At 48.3% G+C, this 19,771-nt stretch overlaps 1 protein-coding gene across 1 annotated transcript in view; it reads right to left on the bottom strand.

Annotated features, from left to right (window-relative positions):
- LAS1L (LAS1-like, ribosome biogenesis factor) overlaps positions 1-19,771 on the bottom strand; it is a 56,329-nt gene that overhangs the window by 16,493 nt on the left and 20,065 nt on the right. Inside the window, exons 9-12 of the mRNA XM_015415661.1 lie at positions 11,416-11,501; positions 7,229-7,435; positions 6,348-6,498; positions 1,882-2,264 (exon numbers count right to left, since the gene is read on the bottom strand). Coding sequence (XP_015271147.1) covers positions 1,882-2,264; positions 6,348-6,498; positions 7,229-7,435; positions 11,416-11,501 — 827 coding nt within the window. The remainder of the gene's footprint in view (positions 1-1,881; positions 2,265-6,347; positions 6,499-7,228; positions 7,436-11,415; positions 11,502-19,771) is intronic.

The raw sequence follows: 19,771 nt of genomic DNA, 5'->3' as shown, positions 1-19,771 counted from the left end.
CAGCCAATGGGGTGCAGACGGCTCCTCCTATTGGACCCTGGTAGAGACACCGCACCAATCTGGGTCTGGATTGGAAGCTGTTGGGAGCCCCACTGAGTTCGCTCAGAAAAGAGCAGGAGAGTCGTATAAACAGCAAGGGAACAACCTGACATCCTGATCGCGATCCATCCTGGATCGAGTGCAATTCAAAAAATACCTTCCTAACTTGGAAAAAAAAATTAGTATGATCACTACTTTGATTAACGCGTATCAGATATGCTTAATATCTAAGGAACAATATAACTAACAAAATAAATGTGCCTCAACTGAAACCAGTCAAGTCCACTTTGGACAGTAAATGGTTCCCAATGCCAGAATTTCTGTCACAGAGTGAATTTATATCTCCGGAATGGTCCCAGTTGCAGCAGTGGTTATGAAATTGAATCCACTTACACGGATCACTATTGCCACCCTTGCAGCCGAATTCTATCATTTACTCACGCACCTCTTCACTTTTGACAGCTATTCTCTGAAGTACCTAAACGGCTTATATGAAGCACTGATGTAAAAATTTCGGTTTTATTCTGAATATGTTTGCACTACTGTTACAATGTTTACAAGTTAAAATGTCATAAAAACTTTGCACAAGTTGTACTTTTGGATATTCCTACAAATTGTATTGTTGTTACATACTTAAATCTTTTCTCGTTTTGAAATAAATATTACCAAAAAAAAGAGAGATGCTTAAGGGATCACAGGTATCCAACAGGAAAAACAACACACAAATAAACCCTGTGATATGACATTTAGTAAGAATCATATTGCTTTTTAAACTTTATAAAATTACAAAAATTGTCCAACATTCTCAACTTTGCAATATTGCAAAAAAGTCCGTTCTCAACGAGCACCCGGTTATAAGCCTGTTTCAACAGCAGTCTTCCTCAGGAGTAACCCTATAGTGTAATTTTAAACTTTTAATTATTTAATCTATAGAATTTACCTCTGGTTCCAAGTTAAGTTCTATAGATTAAATAATTAAAAGTTTAAAATAATTATATTCCATTCAGCTTCATGTTGCTTTTCATTTACCATGTTTTTTTCCAGGACATTTTGAAGGAAATAAAGAAGTTTACTCCTATTAATACATTGAACTGGAGTAAGAAGATAACACCTCCTTACGATATAGGATTATAAAGGATCGTTCTAGAACGGGTATTGTCAGGTTTCACAGCCAAACAAAGGAGTACACGCTTATCATAAGGAATGGGCTTCATTCATCACGTGCTAGAATGTGTTTGGAAACCACCGACACCCCTTCTGGTGCCTGGCAACTATTTTTAGACCCTGGCTGAGCCAGTTGGCTGACCCAGCAAGGCTTCTCACTGGCTGTGCAGATTTCTTTTTTTGAAACGTTGCTTTGGTAGCAGCGGCCACCACAGCACAAGGATCTTGTTGTGTGGCATAAAAAGCTGTGGCAGCCATATTGTAGCTGGTGCCACCTCCTTGGCTGCACCCCACCGCCACCACCAGAATGCCAAAGGTGCCCCACAGGCTCAAAAAGGCTGGGGACCCCCATTGAAAGAAAAAGGAGATTAAAACCCACTCTTAACACCATGAAGCCAGGCAGTCCTCAGCCCTTTATGAAGGCCAAGAAAGATCTCTCCTCCCCCCATTCTTGTAGCACCTGTACGCTTCAGGGCTAAAGGGGGGGGGGATGGGTGATGCACTCCCTGGTCCCCACAGAATGTTACCATGGGGCCAAAGAAGCCCCCCTAGATCCCAGGTCCCATTTCACATGCTCCACCCACTGCTGCTTGCACGCACACTGGGAAGAGACACACCGATGACTCTCCGACACCCCCCCCCCGCCTGCCCACCCCCAACCCAAGAGACCACGGGCACCTGAGCTGACTTGCCAGGCCGACCCCTGGAGCGCCACCCTCTTCTCAGCTAAAGCCCTGGCGCTCTCGACATGGAACGATTCCGGCAGGGGCGCAGACTGCGTTTCCATCTCTTCTTCCTCTTCTTCCTCCTCCTCCTCGGCCAGGTCTTCCTCTTCGACGGGACACTCCACCCTTCTGGCCCTCTTGTCCCGCTCGCGGGCTGCCCCGCTCCGCTTGGCTTTCCACTGCAAGTTCTCCACGGTATAAATGGGCTGCTTGCGGAGGTCTGCGGCTGAGCCCGGGCTGGGAAGCGAGTCGTCTTCTTGGGTGTAGATGGAGGTGAGGTAGAGAAGTCTCTCCTGCGTCTCCGAGGGCAACGGGGGCTCCATGCTCAGCAGAATCCTAGGAGTGAAAAATCAAGCCGGGGCAAAGAGGATCGTTCTAGAACGGGTATGAGGCTGAATCAGAACCAGAGGAGCTGGGCACTTTCACACACACGAAATAATACGGCACTCTCAATCGGCTTTCAATGCCCTTTGTGACTGGATTGTACCGTGTGAATGTGGCCAAGCCTCTGGCAACCTTCCAAGGGGTGAGAGCTCCTAAAAGCCTCAAGAATTCCACCCAGTGTGGCTCTCCCTTCCCTGGTCTGGTGTCCAGAAAAATCAAGAGGAGCTTTCCAGAAAACCAAGCAAGTCCATGACGGGGTGCAGGAAAGGTGGGGCAGGGGTCTCTAGGGCAGGGGTTTCCAGCAGGGTAACTGCAGGCCCCCTGCTGCCCGCTGACACCCCCCTCCCAGCGCCTGCCAAGGGTCTTTAGGAAGTGGGAGGGGACAGGTGGAGCTTTTGCCCAGCAAAGCTTGGGGGGGGTACAAATAGGGAATTGGCCAAAAAGACTCACACAACCACTTTTAACTTTAAAAGGGGTAATTTTTCTGATATGAGGGGACATGTGGGGAGGAAACTGAAGGGAAAAGTAGAAAGGGTCAAAACCATTGGGGAAGCTTGGAAACTGTTTAAAACTACAATTCTAGAAGCTCAAATAAAATATATTCCGCAGGTTAGGAAAGGCACAAACAGGTATAAGAAAAAGCCTACATGGTTAACAAACAAAGTAATGGAAGCTGTAAAAGGTAAAAAGGATTCCTTTAAGCGGTGGAAAGCTAGTCACAGTGAGGCTGATAAAACAGAACACAGGCTATGGCAAATAAAATGCAAGTCTGTGGTCAGGCATGCAAAAAGGGAATATGAGGAGCATATAGCAAAAAATGTAAAGACCAACAATAAAACTTTCTTCAAATACATTAGAAACAGGAAACCAGCCAGGGAGGCAGTGGGGCCCTTGGATGACCAAGGGGTAAAAGGAGTACTGAAGGATGATAGGGAAATGGCTGAGAAGCTAAATGCATTTTTTGCCTCCGTCTTCACTGTGGAAGATGAGAGGTGCTTGCCCACTCCAGAGCCGCTGAGTTCGGGAGGGGTGTTGAAAGACCTGAGTCAGATTGAGGTGACGAGAGAGGAGGTCCTAAAACTGATAAACAACTTAAAAACTGATAAATCACCAGGCCCAGATGGCATACATCCAAGAGTTCTGAAAGAACTCAATTGTGAACTTGTGGATCTCCTGACAAAAATATGTAATCTCTCCTTAAAATCAGCCTCCATTCCTGAGGACTGGAAGGTAGCTAATGTCACTCCCATCTTTAAAAAGGGTTCCAGAGGAGATCCGGGAAATTACAGGCCTGTCAGTCTGACGTCGATACCGGGTAAATTGGTGGAAACCATTATTAAGGAAAGAATTAGTAGGCACATAGATGAACAAAACCTATTGAGGCAGACTCAACATGGGTTCTGTAAGGGAAGATCTTGTCTCACTAACCTGTTAGTGTTCTTTGAGGGGGTGAACAAACATGTGGACAAGGGGGATCCAATAGATATTGTTTACCTTGACTTCCAGAAAGCTTTTGATAAAGTTCCTCATCAAAGGCTCCTAAGCAAGCTCAAAAATCATGGGATAAAAGGACAAGTCCTTTTATGGATCAAAAACTGGCTAATTAATAGAAAACAGAGAGTGAGTATAAATGGGCAGTTCTCCCAGTGGAGGGGTGTAAGCAGTGGGGTACCACAGGGATCAGTACTTGGTCCACTGCTTTTTAACTTGTTCATTAATGATTTGGAGATGGGAGTAAGCAGTGAAGTGGCTAAATTTGCGGATGATACAAAGTTGTTCGGGGTGGTGAAAACCAGTGAGGATTGTGAGGCACTCCAAAGGGATCTGTCAATTTTGGGCGAGTGGGCGTCAACATGGCAAATGGGGTTCAATGTGGCCAAGTGCAAGGTGATGCACATTGGAGCCAAAAATCCTAACTATAAATACACGTTGATGGGGTCTGAACTGGCAGAGACTGATCAAGAGAGAGATCTTGGAGTTGTAGTAGATAACTCACTGAAAATGTCGAGACAGTGTGTGACTGCAATAAAGAAGGCCAATGCTATGCTGGGGATTATTAGGAAGGGTATTGTAAACAGATCAGCCAATATCATAATGCCGCTATATAAATCAATGGTGCGACCTCATTTGGAATACTGTGTGCAGTTCTGGTCACCACACCTTAAAAAGGATATTATAGCTTTGGAAAAAGTGCAGAAAAGGGCAACTCGAATGATAAAAGGGTTGGAACACTTTCCCTATGAGGAACGGTTAAGGCGCTTAGGGCTCTTTAGCTTGGAGAAACGACGACTGAGGGGTGACATGATTGAGGTTTATAAGATTATGCATGGGAAAGAGCAGGTAGAGAAAGAGGTACTTTTCTCCCTTTCTCACAATACAAGAACTCGTGGGCACTCCATGAAATTGCTGAGCGGTCAGGTTAGAACAGATAAAAGGAAGTACTTCTTCACCCAAAGAGTGATTAACACATGGAATTCACTGCCACAGGAGGTGGTGGTGGCTACAAGCATGGACAGCTTCAAGAGGGAATTAGATAAGCATATGGAACAGAGGTCCATCAGTGGCTATTAGCCACAAGGTATAGATAGGGACTCTGGGGCAAGTGGGGGGGGGTCAATAGTGGGAGGGCTTCTAGTGTCCTGGCCCCACTGCTGGCCCCCCTGAGGGCACCTGTTATTTTTGGCCACTGTGTGACAGAGTGTTGGATTGGATGGGCTGTTGGCCTGATCCGACATTGGCTTCTCTTATGTTCTTATTGGCCACTGGAGATCTGATTGGCTGGGCAGGTTTTTTATAATGTTGCTTCAGCCATGTCAGCCTTGCTGACTCATTTGCCATGGATCTGGGGAAATTCCAGGGGAGTGTGCATGTGTGAGAGTGAGAACGGCTTTATTGTAGGGCAATACGTCTCATGTAACTTCCTGAGGACACCTTCCTCTCCCAGGGATGCTGGCCAGATGGCCTGGGTCTGTCTCTCTGCCTTAGCTGAGATAACAAAGGGATGATTTACAGGGGGCGGGGTGTGTGTGTGACAGGCAGGCTAGTTTGGTGGGAATTATGGATCAATGTGATTGGAGGGGACTACGTTTGAACCAGGTGCATAAAGGAGGGTTTTCGCACCAGAATATTAATTCTGACTCAACAACATTCTTAGTTGGGAACATCCTTATTCTTCAATACACAAATCACTTTCCGTGCGTGTTGTTGAGAGTAACTTTGTCCAAGAGGCTGACAAGAAGTGGCTGGCACCACAGCACCATTAACACATGGAAATTCACTGCCACAGGAAGTGGTGGCGGCTACAAGCATGGACGGCTTCAAGAGGGGATTGGATAAGCATATGGAGCAGAGATCCTTCGGTGGCTATTAGCCACAAGGCATAGATAGGGACTCTGGGGCAAGTGATGCTCTGTATTCTTGGTGCTTGGAAGGGGGGCAACAGTGGGAGGGCTTCTAGTGTCCTGGCCCCACTGCTGGACCTCCTGATGGCACCTGGTATTTTTGGCCACTGTGTGACAGAGTGTTGGACTGGATGGGCCAGTGGCCTGATCCAACATTGGCTTCTCTTATGTTCTTATGTTGACAAGGGTTTTCACTGAGTGACCAAAGGCAAGCTGTGTTTATGCAAAAAAATACTTTTAAACAATATATTCATTTAAAAAGGCATCCTGTTCTGCCTGAACTGTGGAAGCGTTACTATTAGAGTTATGTGTGCTCTTATTCTGTGACATTTTGTGGTTGGTTCTGCCTCCTCTGGCAGCCACTTTGTGGTTAGCTCCACCACCGGTGGCAGCCACTCTGTGGTTGCAGCCATCACCCTGTGTTGGAACTGCAGAGTCATGAGGGTTGGGGACCTCAGCTCTATGGGGATGAAAGCACCAAGCCCTTCAGAATCCATGAAGGCAGAACTGGACCTACAGCAACGGGAAGCCAGGGCACGCCATCTGCGCCCGGAAAATACTCCGAGGTGTTGGAGCCACAGAGCTCAGCTCTTCCCACCCAAAGTCTGGGCCAATGGAGTGAGGGGTCACTTACAGATGCAGGAGGTGGGGACTCGCCCAACAAGGGGCTTCCAAGCAATTCTCAAGGAGCTTCAGCCACTGCAGTGAGACACGATGGAGAAAAAGCACCGGAGAGGTTTTGTTTCTGTTTTTGGAGCGCTTGGAAGAGCCCTTGGACTTCTTCTCTTCAAGCACAACCGTGGAAGAAAAGGAAAACAAAAGAAATTTAAGCTGGCATAGTGCAGTGCGTAATGAAAAGACCTGGGCACTGCCTCCTCCTGATCTTGGCCTCACCTCATCCACCTGTAAAACGGGTGTGAGGATGGCTTATTTCACAGTCTAGTTTATTCCTTCCTAGAAGGAAATTAATCAAATTGCTGCTATTTCCTACCAGCCTTCATAGCAGGTAATGCTGGCTACTTGTCAGTTTCAAGACAAGGATCAGTGGCCAGAAGTAACCTTTACTTAACACACCAGGCAGCCAAGCATCGCTTTACAAGCCTGCTCTAAACACTGTGAAGCAGAGATTCCTCATTCCGATCTCCCTAAATCCCAAATTCTGATTGCTTTAGCTAAACTGTCATCTTCAATTGGGATCTGCAAAATGTATCCTACTGAGATGCTGGGATACACAAAAAGGAAATCATAAAGGCTAAGTCACAGAGGAAGAAACCAGATGAATCATCAGCTGGTTCAAAGACCTTTCAGTGCACGCTAGTCTGAACTTCAAGCACCCAAGATAATTTCCAGTCAAGGGGTGGTTTGGATCCCAGTCACAGAATCTCACTGGATTCTGCACACGAACCCATTGAGGACCCTGTGGCGGGAGATCTCCTCTTCTAAGTCCAAACCCCCCAAACTAAGTCCAAACCCCCCAAACTAAGTCCAAACTCAGAGTGTCTCTGAGACACTCACTGGCTTGCTTGTTGGTCTTCAGAATCTCCGTGATCCAGCTGATGAGGTACCGGGTCCGGAGCCCCGACTCCCGCGCGTGTTGTTTCAGCTCGCCGAACATCTTCTCAAGGAGGATCTGCGTGAAAACGCTGGAGTGGAGGCCCGTCAGCAGAGGCTGCCAAAAGCGAAGGAAGGTCGGGGGGACTCTGAAGTCCCACTCTTTGGTTTCTGCAGAGCGTGGCCAAAGGGGAGAAACAGGTCACAGTTCTAAAAACAAGCGAATGAGGATGACACAAAACAACTTGCTGCCACCCCCCCCCCGCATTATTCCTTTCAGGTTTCCAGCTCCAGTGACTGGATCCTGTTTTATTCAGAGATAGCAGCAGCCAGACAGCAGCCGCTCCTGACAGATGGGCAACCCTTGTCTCAAAACATTCACCATTTCCATCGCCTGAATTGGCACTGCCCCCCCCCCCAAACACAGTCAATGTGTATTTCCTACCTTCAGGCTAACATCTAGTGCGGGGGTCCCCAACACGGCGCCCGCGGGTGCTGTGGCATCTGCCCACACCTTTCCTGGTGCCCACCGAGTGTTTTCAGGAGGTGGGCGGGGCCAGGTGGGACGTTTGCCCAGCAAGGCTTCTGATTGGCCACTGGAGCTTTGATTGGCTGTGAAGATTTTTAAAAGTGTGGCTCTGGCGGCCGCCGCCACCACAGCACAAGGATCTTCACTGCATGAAGGTGAGCCGAAACAGCGGTTCTGTGGCTGGCTCCGCCTCCTGCCGCTACGCGTTTGTGGTAGCCATTTTGTAGCCGTGCCCACCACAGTCTGTTGGGATTTCAAAGGTGCCCACAGGCTCGAAGAGGCTGGAGACTAAGGAGGTTGGAGACCCAGGGCCAGACTTTTCCTGTCAGCGGCAAATGGATTCCCTCCATCGTGAGGGCATGTGCCTACCGACGCCGGTCCTTGGACAAGCTGGTGTGGAATACACCACTCTGCTCAGCTAAGTGTGGGGCCGGCCTGCCAGGGAGAGGGGGAGTGACACGATACCAGCCTGGCTACTTAAAGCCCAACTGTCAGCAAGCTGCCAAAGGTTCTTTTCTATGTGTATATGGTCACCCTGAGTTCCCCCCCCCCTCCGTAGATGCGATTAGCTTGTCATGCGCACATCTCCCCAGTAGCTGGGCATTCCTTTCAGAGTACACCAGTCCTGCTTTCATGTAACGCTATCTCGCCAAGGCCACAGGTGGAAGAGCAGGGGAGCTTTGCTTTGTCTTTAAACAGCAGAAGCCGTGGGAATAGCATACCTATTTACAATTAGGTAGCCGTTGCTTTCCCAAGGTTTAGGCGCGCGGGGGACCCATGTTTATTGGCTATTTTGATTATGAACTTGCTTTAACCTTTCATGCCTCTTGGGTTTCCGTTATTCTGAACAGTGACCCTGTTCAAGTGCTTCATGGCTTCAATAAAGTAAAACCTGCTAGTGTGTACTACATTGTTTGCTGTACTTGAAAAACATAGCTTGGGCCCAGCACACCGCTGAAAGCGCTTCTCTGTCCTTTGGCCTGATCTAACATGGCTTCTTTTATGTTCTTATGTCTGGGGCAGTGATGCTCTGCATTCTTAGTGCTTGGGGGGCCACAGTGGGAGGGCTTCTGGAGTTCTGGGCCTGCTAGTGGACCTCCTGATGGCACCTGGGTTTTGGCCACTGTGTGACACAGCGTGTTGGACTGGATGGGCCACTGGCCTGATCAAACATGGCTTATCTTATGTTCTTATAGATGGAACACTCTGCCTGGGGCAGTGATGCTCTGTATTCTTGGTGATTGGGGGGCCACAGTGGGAGGGCTTCTGAACTTCTGGCTCCGCTGGTGGACCTCATGATGGCACCTGGGGTTTGGCCACTGCATGACACAGAGTGCTGGACGGGATGGGCCTTGGGCCTAATCCAGCATGGCCTCTCTTATGTTCTTATGTCTGGGGCAGTGATGCTCTGTCTTCTTGGTGCTTGGGGGGCAACAGTTGGAGGGCTTCTGGAGTTCTGGCCCTGCTGGTGGACCTGCTGATGGCGCCTGGGTTTTGGCCACTTTGTGAAACAGAGTGTTGGACAGGATGGGTCATTGGCCTGATCCAACATGGCTGCTCTTATGTTCTTACAAACATTATGTCTTTTAAGTAGCTCAGAATAGCACAAGAGAAGGGAACGCCTAAGAATACTGGTGAGCATACGCACTGTGACCTCAATAAGGTGCTTGCTCTATCCAAATTCCATCCTGAGGGCTTTATTTGTCTTATGATGTCTGCATTTGTATAATTGAGGGTACCTGGCTCTTTACTGCAGGGCGATTTAGGGGGATGCAGAGCTGGGCCTTCTTTACAGTGGCTCCTGTCTTGTATGGTGTTCTGCCTGGGGTGTCCCACTGAGGGACATGCATTTTCTTTCACTCATTTAACACATTCCTTTGCTGCCTCTCCAGGGGGAGAAAAATGCTTGAAGCGACTCTCAAGATTAAAAAGTTAAACTAAGATGAGCAATATTAAAAGCAGCATTTATAAAAAAGGAGTCAAAACAAGGCGACAAGAGCAACAGACAAAGGAGTGCACATATTTTTTTAAAAAAAATCACACAATTCTCCAAACATGTGGGCAAATTATAGTTTTCCCGGCAACTAACAGTGAACAGCCCTGACCTGGATGAAAGGAGACCTGACTCTCAAAAGTTCATACCCCAAAATGGGACATACATCCACAACTGGTGGACATGCAAAATAATCAAGTCACATTGGGAACAAATAATATCAGAAATTGAGTGTATAACAAAAGTCACTTTTCCTCTAAGCCCAGAATTTATGGGAAACTTTAAAAGCTTCTAAGCCCAAGAAAGGTCTTATCATAACAATGGTCACGGTAGCAAAAAGTATCATAGCCTTAAAATAGAAAGATAAAAGCGCCCCCACGACTCATATCTGGCTCAGAAAGCTGTGGGATTACTACATTATGGAAAAAATATCAGGGGATATTCAATGCGCAGAGACACAAACTAAAGATTCATATGTAACTAATAAATGGGCTCCTTTTCTGAAGTGGAAATTACAGCAAGATAATTTGTTAAGACTCGATTTCACGGGCTAATTTTAGTTCTGTTATGGCAATTGAATAACTATCTGAATATAGGTTTTTTTCTTCTTTGGAAGTGGGAACTACAGCATGACAACTAGCTAGACTCCATTGCAGGGGCTAATCCTGCTTTTAATCCTGATTCCATCAGGTCAATTGACTAACTTTTTAGACAAGTATCATAACTACTGTAAATAAGTATTATTAATCTTGTAGTAGCTCACGTTATGTTATGTTTGTGCTCCATCAAACTGCACAACGAATGCAGCCTAGGTGGATTGTGATGTATGTTATTATTGTTAATCTTTTTGTTTTATATATGAAAAAAAGTTCATACCCCCAAAATCTTGTTGGCCCCTCACATCTAGTCTCTATCCCTGAAAAGCTTCGGCACTTCTGGGACTTCCACCTGCAGCAAGTTAAGACTCCTTGAGGTAAGACTTCATGTTTTATACAACTGGGCCTGGCAAAAAAGGTGTCTTGACCCTTTAAAAGAGGCTGGCTGAGCTGCAGTTGACCAGGTGACACTATTCACCTCCACGGAAGAGTCGCTGGCCTGCTCCCACACATCCGGCCACTGTTCAAGGGAGAGGACTTTTCTTCTCCAGGCCCGTTGGCAACTGAGCCCAAGGAACACCCACCCCCTTCAGTGCAAGCAGGGGTCATTTCGTAGAAAAAGCAGTGCAGGAGCTCATTAGCACAACTCATTTGCATATGCCACACCCCCTGACATCACCGGAAGTGTGTCAGAAGGCAACACCCACTGCTCAGGCTCCACTGGACTCTTTTGGATTGCTAGCTATTGGGTGGGGAGGAATGTGCAGATCTGTCCTCGCAGAGGAGGGAGAGCTTGTACCTGAATAAAACTTGGTCTTAAAGGTGCCACTGGACTGTTTTGGGCCGGGGGACTGGGGGGAGCTTTGCAACTTTCCTGACTGCTTCTTGCTCTGACTGAGGGCTGCTGGGAGCAGGGGGTGGGGCTTGTTGCATGTGCCCGCCCCCTGGGTTCTTTACTGCCGGAGCTCTGCTCCTGTGCGCTCCTGCAGGAAATGACCCCTGAGTGCAAGCGACAGCGAGACGGGACACTCACCTTGGAGGTCGACGTTTAAGGTCTGCAGGTCTTCCACGGATGGGATGAGGAGACCATCCCGGAGCATTGCTCCCGTCACCACCTCCCTGGCACAATTACAGACCCTCGTTAGCACGCTCATCAAAGACTTTGCACTGACACGTAACAACCTCCCAGCACTCAAAACACTGCATTTCAAGAAGAGTCAGTTGAACTCCAAGAAGAGTCAGTCACATGGATACTACAAAGAATTGGAGGCATTTACTGCAATAATCATTTTTAAAAATGCAATAAAGAGATTAATTATGTTAGCACGGTAATTTGAGCTCGCTGCGCTTGCTTTGCTCCATTTTTTTTTTGTATTCCTCCCCCAAGAGCCTTTTAAGAGCCTTTTTTCTTGCCAGATTAAACCCTTCTATGATTATGAAAGGCAGATATATCACGTTACCTTATTTGGAACGGTGCCCTGACCTAGATAGCCTAGGCTAGCCTGATCTCATCAGACCTCGGAAGCTAAGCAGGGTCGGCCCTGGTCAGCATTTGGATGGGAGACCTCCAAGGAAGACCAGGGTCGTGATGCAGAGGCAGGCAACGGCAAACCACCTCTGCATGTCTCTTGCCTTGAAAACTCCAGGGGTTTTGGCTTAGACTGAGTCGACTGAAATTGAATCCGACGAAGATGGAGGTCCTGTGCCTGAGTCGGAGCGGTCCGAGGGTAGGGATCCCACTCCCGACCTTCGATGGGGCGCCATTGGTGCCAGCGCCAGAGGTTAGGAGCTTGGGAGCGCTCCTAGACGTCTCCTTAACAATGGAGGCCCAGGTAGCAGCCACTGTCAAGTCAGCCTTTTATCATCTTCGGCTGATCAAGCAGCTGGTTCCCTTCCTTGAACGCAATGACCTGGCAACGGTGATCCATGCAATGGTCACCTCGAGACTGGATTACTGTAATGCTCTCTACACAGGGCTGCCCTTGTCCCAAATCTAGAAGCTGCAGCTGGTGCAGAATGCAGCCGGTGAGGCTGTTGTTGTGTCCCCCTATGCGGGAGCACATCCAACCTGCGCTAAAAGCACTGCACTGGCTGCCTATAGCATCCCAAATTCGGTTCAAGGTGCTAGTTCTTACCTTTAAAGCCCTATATGATCAGGGTCCTACATACCTAAGAGACCGCCTTTCCCCACATGTTCCCCAGAGAGCACTACGGTCGGGGTCCCTAAACCACCTGGCCCTACCGGGCCCCAGAAAAGCCAGGCTGGCTGCAACAAAGGCCAGGGCCTTCTCGGTGGCGGCTCTGCACTGGTGGAACAAGCTCCCGGAAGACATCAGGGCCCTGCGGGACCTTTTCCAGTTTCGCAAGGCCTGCAAGACGGAGCTAGGGAGCCGCACCCAAGCAACTATAGCCCTGGCCCAACATTAACATCATTGCAAACAGCCAAGTAACCCAGACTATGATGTCAGCCATCTGTTAACCGGAGAAAGCTGCTATGTCCACCACCTGATACAAACTAGCACTTTATATTTGTATATTTTATAATTATACCCAAACTGTATCATCCTGATTTTATTCAACTCTTGTTTTAATTGTTTTACATCTCACTGGGTGCGTTCAGATGGGCCGTTTAGTCCACTTTCGGCCCACCTCAGAAATGGATTTTATCTGCGCGATCACACAGTCAACATCTGCCTCCCGTCCCCAGCCGTCGCTTTCCGGCTCAAAACCGCTTTAACCCGGAGTATTTTTATACTAGGTCCCCAAGTGGTGTTTTCCTGATTCTCCGGTTCCAGCCGCACTTTTCTGACGTCTGATCGCTCCTTCGGTGTTGAGCCACTTCCGGTTTAAACTCCCTCCCCGCTCGAAAGCTGCCCGAGGCTTCCGCTTTTCGCCCGCCATTTTAAAAAAAGCGTTGGCGGTGTGCACATCCCAGAGAGAGAGGAAAAAACAACACCGACGCACGCTCCCAGCATGCTGTCTGACCGCACCCTATGCCAGCCGCCCTGAGCCTGCCTTGGGGGTGGGATATAAATTAAACAAACAAAACAGCTGTGACTTGACAGGAGAAAAATAATTCAAATTGGACCCATTTGCGTTCCTCCTCTGGTTTGACTGATTCTCTAGCACACGTTATTGGAATGTCTCTTTTACGAGGTTCTTAGACTGCATTACATTATTCACCTTTTAACTGATTGGCCTGGATTATTTGTGTCTGGGGTAATACTCTTTTTATTGAGTAGAAGGGATCTTAAAGTTACACTAGCAGTTGCAAGATTTATTCCAGTCCTATTTTAAAACGCAAATGGCACCATAAAAGCCAAAGAGAAGCACTTTTCAGTGAGACGGATCAAGGTGAGCAGCCACGCTCGTCTGCCTAGCAGCAGAAAAGAGCAAGCAGCCCCTTGGAGACTAACAAAATCCGTGGCAGGGGAGGAGCTTTTGTGAGTTGCTGCGTGGAGTGACTCTAGAAAGCTCCTCCCCTGCCACAGATTCCGTTAGTCTCTAAGGTGCTACTGGACTCTTCCTCTTTCCCGCCACTTTTCAGCGAGACTCTTGTTGATGTCGGCTGGTTTTAACGCTGCTGACAGTTAAAAGTAATTTGTCATTTTTTTAAAACGTTCATTTCGTGGGTTCCTAACAAGTTCACCGATTTGCTTTTGCAATTAGCACAAAAGTGATCGGTCTCTTTCTTCGGCACACGACTGGCAGGCGAGCTTCAGAACTGCAGCGCCCAGGAAAGCAGGATGTGTTTACGTGGAGGGCAGTGTTCCCTCTAAGCTGAGTAAGTGTGAGCAAGCCCTCAGTTTTTTTAGCCTCTGGCTTACACATTTTTGTCTCCGCTCAGGAAGGAGGGCTCCAGAGCAAACTCATTTGTGCAGCAGCCAAACTGCTCGTTCACAACTTTAATGCCAGTGGCTCACAAAGTAGAATTGTTGCTCACAAGGCTCCAGAGCTTAGAGGGAACATTGGTGGAGGATAATTAAAAGTAACGGCGTAATCCAATCCAATTACCTTTATTGGCATTATAGCTACAATTTAAAGATTTACCCCTCACCCGAATAGTTACTCTACGTGCACCAGATATTTTACGTGACCTCCTTCTGCCATGGCGGCTGGCTAATTAGTTGCCGGAGTTTCTTTGATTCAGGATCTACTATTTGGAGAATATTTCCAATCAATTTACTAGATTTATACCCTGCCTTTCTCCCCGAAGGGGACACAAAGCGGCTTACATCGTTCTCTCCCCTCTCACCTTTATCTTCCTATGGCATACCTGTGAGGGACGTGAGGCCGGGAACGCGAGACAGGCCCAAGACCCCCTGGATCAGATTGACTAGCGAAAGACCCTCTTCTGCCCTGCATTCCCGCGATGGCTTGCAAACCGACTGGAAGCTCAGAAAGGACCATTCTTCCATTTCCAAGGCTTACTGCCGCTTCCCCTGACCTGCCTGGCCCAGGCTGACCAATCTCCTCAGATCTTGGAAGCTAAGCAGGGGCGGCCCCGGAGACCACCAAGGACGTCCACGTCCAGAGCGGCTATCCTGAGGCAGGCAATAGCAAGCCAAACAGCAAGACTCTTAGCTTGAGAACTCTATGGGGTCGGCCGCAACCAGTGCTCCCTCTACGCTGAGTTGGTGTGAGCTAGTTCACAGTTTTTTAACCACCAGCTCACACATTTTTGCCTTTGCTCCGGAAGGATGGCTTCAGATTTACTAGAGCCAGGGCATTTTCGGTGGCGGCTCCTACCTGGTGGAAGGAGCTCCCGGAGGAGATCCGGGCCCTGCGGGACCTTTCTCAGTTCCGCAGGGCCTGTAAGACGGAGCTCTTCCGCCAGGCCTTTGGATAGGAGCCGCCGTCGTCACTATTCCATCTATACCCCTATGCCCTAGCGAATCTAACACCTGTGGTTCCATCTGGGTGCGAGGTGACCCTGGAAGGAGAGGGTGCTGACAAGTTGTGGGACCAATACCATTTGAGGAAGTTCTACCCCATCTTGCACTGACACTTTGTTGCTGTACTGTATTGTTTTATGGTTTTAGACTGTTTTATCTGTTTTAATTCTGGCACTTGTGCCTCGTTGTTAGCTGCCCTGAGCCTTCGGGGAGGGCGGGATATCAATCAATCAATAAATAAATAAGATTCATTGCCACAGGAGGTAGTAGCAGCTACAAGCATGGACAGCTTCAAGAGGGAATTAGATGAGCATATGGAGCAGAGATCCATCAGTGGCTATTAGCCACAAGGTATCGATAGGAACTCTCGGTCTGGGCCAGGTGATGCTCTGTATTCTCTTGAGGGGGAGTACAACAGTGTGAGCGCTTCTAGTGTCCTGGCCCCACTGGTGGACCTCCTGGTGGCACCTGGTATTTTTTTGGTCACTGTGTGACAGAGTGTTGGACTGGATGGGCCATTGGCCTCATACAACATTGGCTTCTCTTATGTTCTTATGTTCAGAGCAAACTAGTGTATGCAGTAGCCAAATCGCTTGCTCACAACTTCAATGTGAGTAGCTCACAAAGTAGAGTTTTTGCTCACAAGACTTCACCGCTTAGAGGGAGCATTGGCTGCAACTTGAAAAGACCTGCCACTTTTGAGTAGATGCAAAATATCTAGAAGTTATTGTTATTTACTGGTAACTATTTCTATAACAAAAATAGTGAAGTAGAAGAATGCCCAAAGCAAGAGATGAACCACAGATAGCTCCCCCCCGCCGCCTCCCCCCCAACCAGAGACTGGGAAACTCCTGCAGTGAGAAGACAAGAGACGCCCAACATCTGGGTACTGCAGCTGAAAAGCTATTTCAGACTTGAGGTTTTAAAATTTATGACCCTTCATGAGCTGCCTTTTCCCACTCTGAAACTGAGGAAACCCTTGCCAGTGAAATGTAGAACTGAAATTTCAGCATTTATTTGGTCTCCGGGCCGACTCTCCAGATGACGACCCCGCTCCGGTGACTGCCGGGGGGGAAACCCGCCTGCATCTTCCGCACACGCAAAAACAAGCCTTCCCCCCTCCAGAGCCTTTTAAAATGATATTTTATTAAAGCTTCCATAATTCGGCTTAGATAAGATGTTTAAACGATCCGGCATTAAAAACCCCAACAATAGTATTAGTAGTAACGTTAATTCTTCGAATTTATGAGCCACTTTAGAGAGCTCAAAGTACTTCATATGCAACATTATTTTAATTGCACCACAGTACTAATATAAGCACAATACAACAATATATATATAGCACTAATATAAGTGCTACAGCACTAATGTAAGTGCTATAGCACTAATATAAGAACACACATTTAAAAAAAAATGCAGAGGGACTAAAAAACATTTACGTAGTTGAATCCAACAGCTTTTCATGCAGAATTTGGGATGGTTCCCGGAAAGGTACTTTAAAGCTGTTCTGATTCATAAATATCTGCTACATTTGTCTTTCCACCCTCCCTCCAATGGGGAGCAGCAGTAATATCCCTCTGTCCCATTTTATCCCCGACGGCCTGGCAGTGTGGGCTGTGGGGAAGAGTCTGTGGCTGACCGAGGACATAAGCTCTGTGGCAGAGTGGACTCACAATTCTTTCTGTAGCACCAGCCTCTTTAGCTCGGCCTGTGATATTACCAATTTGGCCAATGATACCAGCCCTAAGATAAGGATTTGCCTCCCCGAAGATCCTTGCTTCAGGAGTTCAGCTAACATAAGTAGTGGGGCAAATTCTGGAACAGTAAATAATAGCAACTAAAGAATGCAACTCTTTCTCTGGAAAATCTGAGAGTGCAGTAGAAGTGCAAAACCCAGTATTACATATGTACATGTCTCTGTGTGTAGTGGACACTGTGAGTTGAAGGTCAATGTATATATTAAATGGCCGTTGTGCACATTCACTGCAGATCATGGAAAATGTGAACATTATCTGTCTATGGAATAATAATGGTTTCCAAGTAACCACAAATAATGTGCAGAAATGTACCACATAAGAAATTCAGTTCACTGTGTATTAAATATACTTTGCCTGCAAATGATGTTGGAGAACATCATAAAGAATCTGTTGTGTTGATTAATCTGAGGTGAGTGAGTGACAGAGACAGTTTGTATATGATATTTAAGGTAGATATATTAGCAGAATTCCGTATATTAGTGCCATCTACGTCTCAGTCTGGTTGGGGAAGGTCGAGAGCACATTCCCCAAGGTCTGTTGAAGAGTATGTATATAGACTGAGAAATGCATACAATTCCTTCTTGTGGAGGGGCGTACACATTCTCCATGGTCCATGATGTATGTACATAATCACTGGTTATTACATACATTAACTGTCCAACATGCATTACCCCAGCCAAAGCTCCCTCTGAGCAAAAATTCTACTTTGTGAGCTACCTGGCATTAAAGTTGTGAGTGATTCGGCGACTGCATAAATTCGCTTGCTCTGGAGTTTGGCTTCCATGGTCCTAACCTGGCCCTCGAACCATTACACTGTCTATTCACACCTGATTAGCAAGGCTAACACTGCTGACCCCCAACGTGATGAGGCACACATCCCCCCCCCCTCCGGGCCTCTTGTTTTCTACAAAGGAGTGAATGGAATAACATACTTTTTTAAAGAGGCAGGCTGTCCTACAAGAATAAGAACCCAAAACGATGAAAAACCAGAGGAGAGAAAAAGCAGTGGAATAGAATCAAGTATAAAATCCAGCCTTGGCCTGAATGGCCCCGGCTTGCCCAATCTTGTCAGACCTTGGGAGCTACGCAGGGTCAGTCCTGATAGAAGAAGAGGAGAAGAAAGAAGAGATTGGATTTATACCCTGCCCTTCACTTGGAGTCTCAGAGCGGCTTACAAACTCCTCTCCCTCTCCCTGTGAGGCAGGTGGGGCTGAGAGAGCTCTGACAGAAACTGCCCTTTCAAGGACAGCTCTGACAGAACTATGGCTTGCCCAAGGTCACCCAGCAGCTGCATGTGGAGGAGTGGGGAATCAAACCCGGTTCTCCCAGATTAGAGTCCGCACACTTAACCACTACACCAAACTGTACTTGGATTGGAGACCAGCAAGAAGTCCAGAGTTTGCGACTCAAAGTCAGGCGATGGCCTATTACCTCTGAACATCTATTGCCTTGAAAACCCCATAAGGGGTCACCATAAGAGTTCCCTCCACCACCAAATCTGAATCTGATGCACAGCACCATTCGGAGTAACTGCAGCACAAAGCCACTGTTATTTTGGGCCTTCGTGGAATTCTGGGGACTTCTAGGTCTAATTATCATTTGGCAGGACTTACAAACCATCTTTTTATATGGAGTTCTGGCAAGGAGATGCCCGCACAGCCAAGGCAACAGGTGGTAGCCAAGGACAACCAAAACAACCAGCCGTGCTGCTGAGGCGATGGCCGTACTGCTGTTGGAGGGAGAAACATCTCCAGGGATTTCCCCACAAGACCTCAGCAGGACAAGAGACTCTTGGATGCCTCCAGGGACTTCCCTGTGAGACCCTGGGTTTGGAAGGCTGCTCTGGTCTCCTTAAGGCCAAACAGGCTAGTGAACAGAGGCCTGGAGGAAGGGCCGGCAGTGATGGCTTGCCCCCAAGACGGGAGGAGGCAGGCAACCCTCCCTTGCGGTATCTTCCAAAGACGGCAAAAGGGGCTGAAGAAGCCAAGATGGTATTGGCAGGTCGGGTGGAGGAGCAGATCAGCAGAATGCAGAGGTGCCGGTCCTGACCGGAATGTCACGGATGGCACACATCCAACCCGTGCTGCGCCAAGTAAGATTCCGAGACAAGTTCAAGGTTTTGGGTGTTGACCTTTAAGGTCTTGAGCAGTCAGGGACCAACATATCCGAGGGACTGTCTCCTCTGGCATGTCCCCGGGGAGAGCGTTACGCTCTTCGGCAGGGCCGGCCCATCACTGACAAAATTTAGGCAGCTGCCTACGGGTGCCGGCTTGACCAGGGCGCCTCTCTGGCCCGCCTTCCGCCCCTCCTTCCCCTCCCACAGATTCCAGCTGAGCGGGAGCCTTCTGAGTAAGCAAAGAGAGCCCCGGGCTGTCACTTCCCTGACTCCGGGGCTCGGAGCAGATGGCGGGACTCCCCTCTCGGAGTCCCACGCTGTACGCGTCTGGGCGCGTCCCTCCTCTCCCCGCAGGAGAGCGCTTCCTCGTCCCGGAGAGGGGAGCAGCAAAGAGAAAAGGGGACGGAAGTGCAAACAAGAGGCCAGCAGACCGGGACGTTTGGCTGGGAGCTTGCTTGCTCTCACACGCACGCACGCCAGCCAGCCAGCCAGCCGGTGGGAGCGCCTGCGTGTCCTTGGTGCCGTGCGCTCAGAACGGCGTGTCTCTCAGGTAGCCAAGCCGCTCGGAGGTGAGCTGAGGGCACCAGGTCAGGAGCTAGAGAAGGAGGCGTCGGGGCGAAG

Source organism: Gekko japonicus, unplaced genomic scaffold (assembly GCF_001447785.1).
Source record: "Gekko japonicus isolate JY-2015 unplaced genomic scaffold, Gekko_japonicus_V1.1 scaffold3541, whole genome shotgun sequence".
Taxonomy (NCBI): domain Eukaryota; kingdom Metazoa; phylum Chordata; class Lepidosauria; order Squamata; family Gekkonidae; genus Gekko; species Gekko japonicus.
This window is presented reverse-complemented; position numbering and strand designations above follow the sequence as displayed.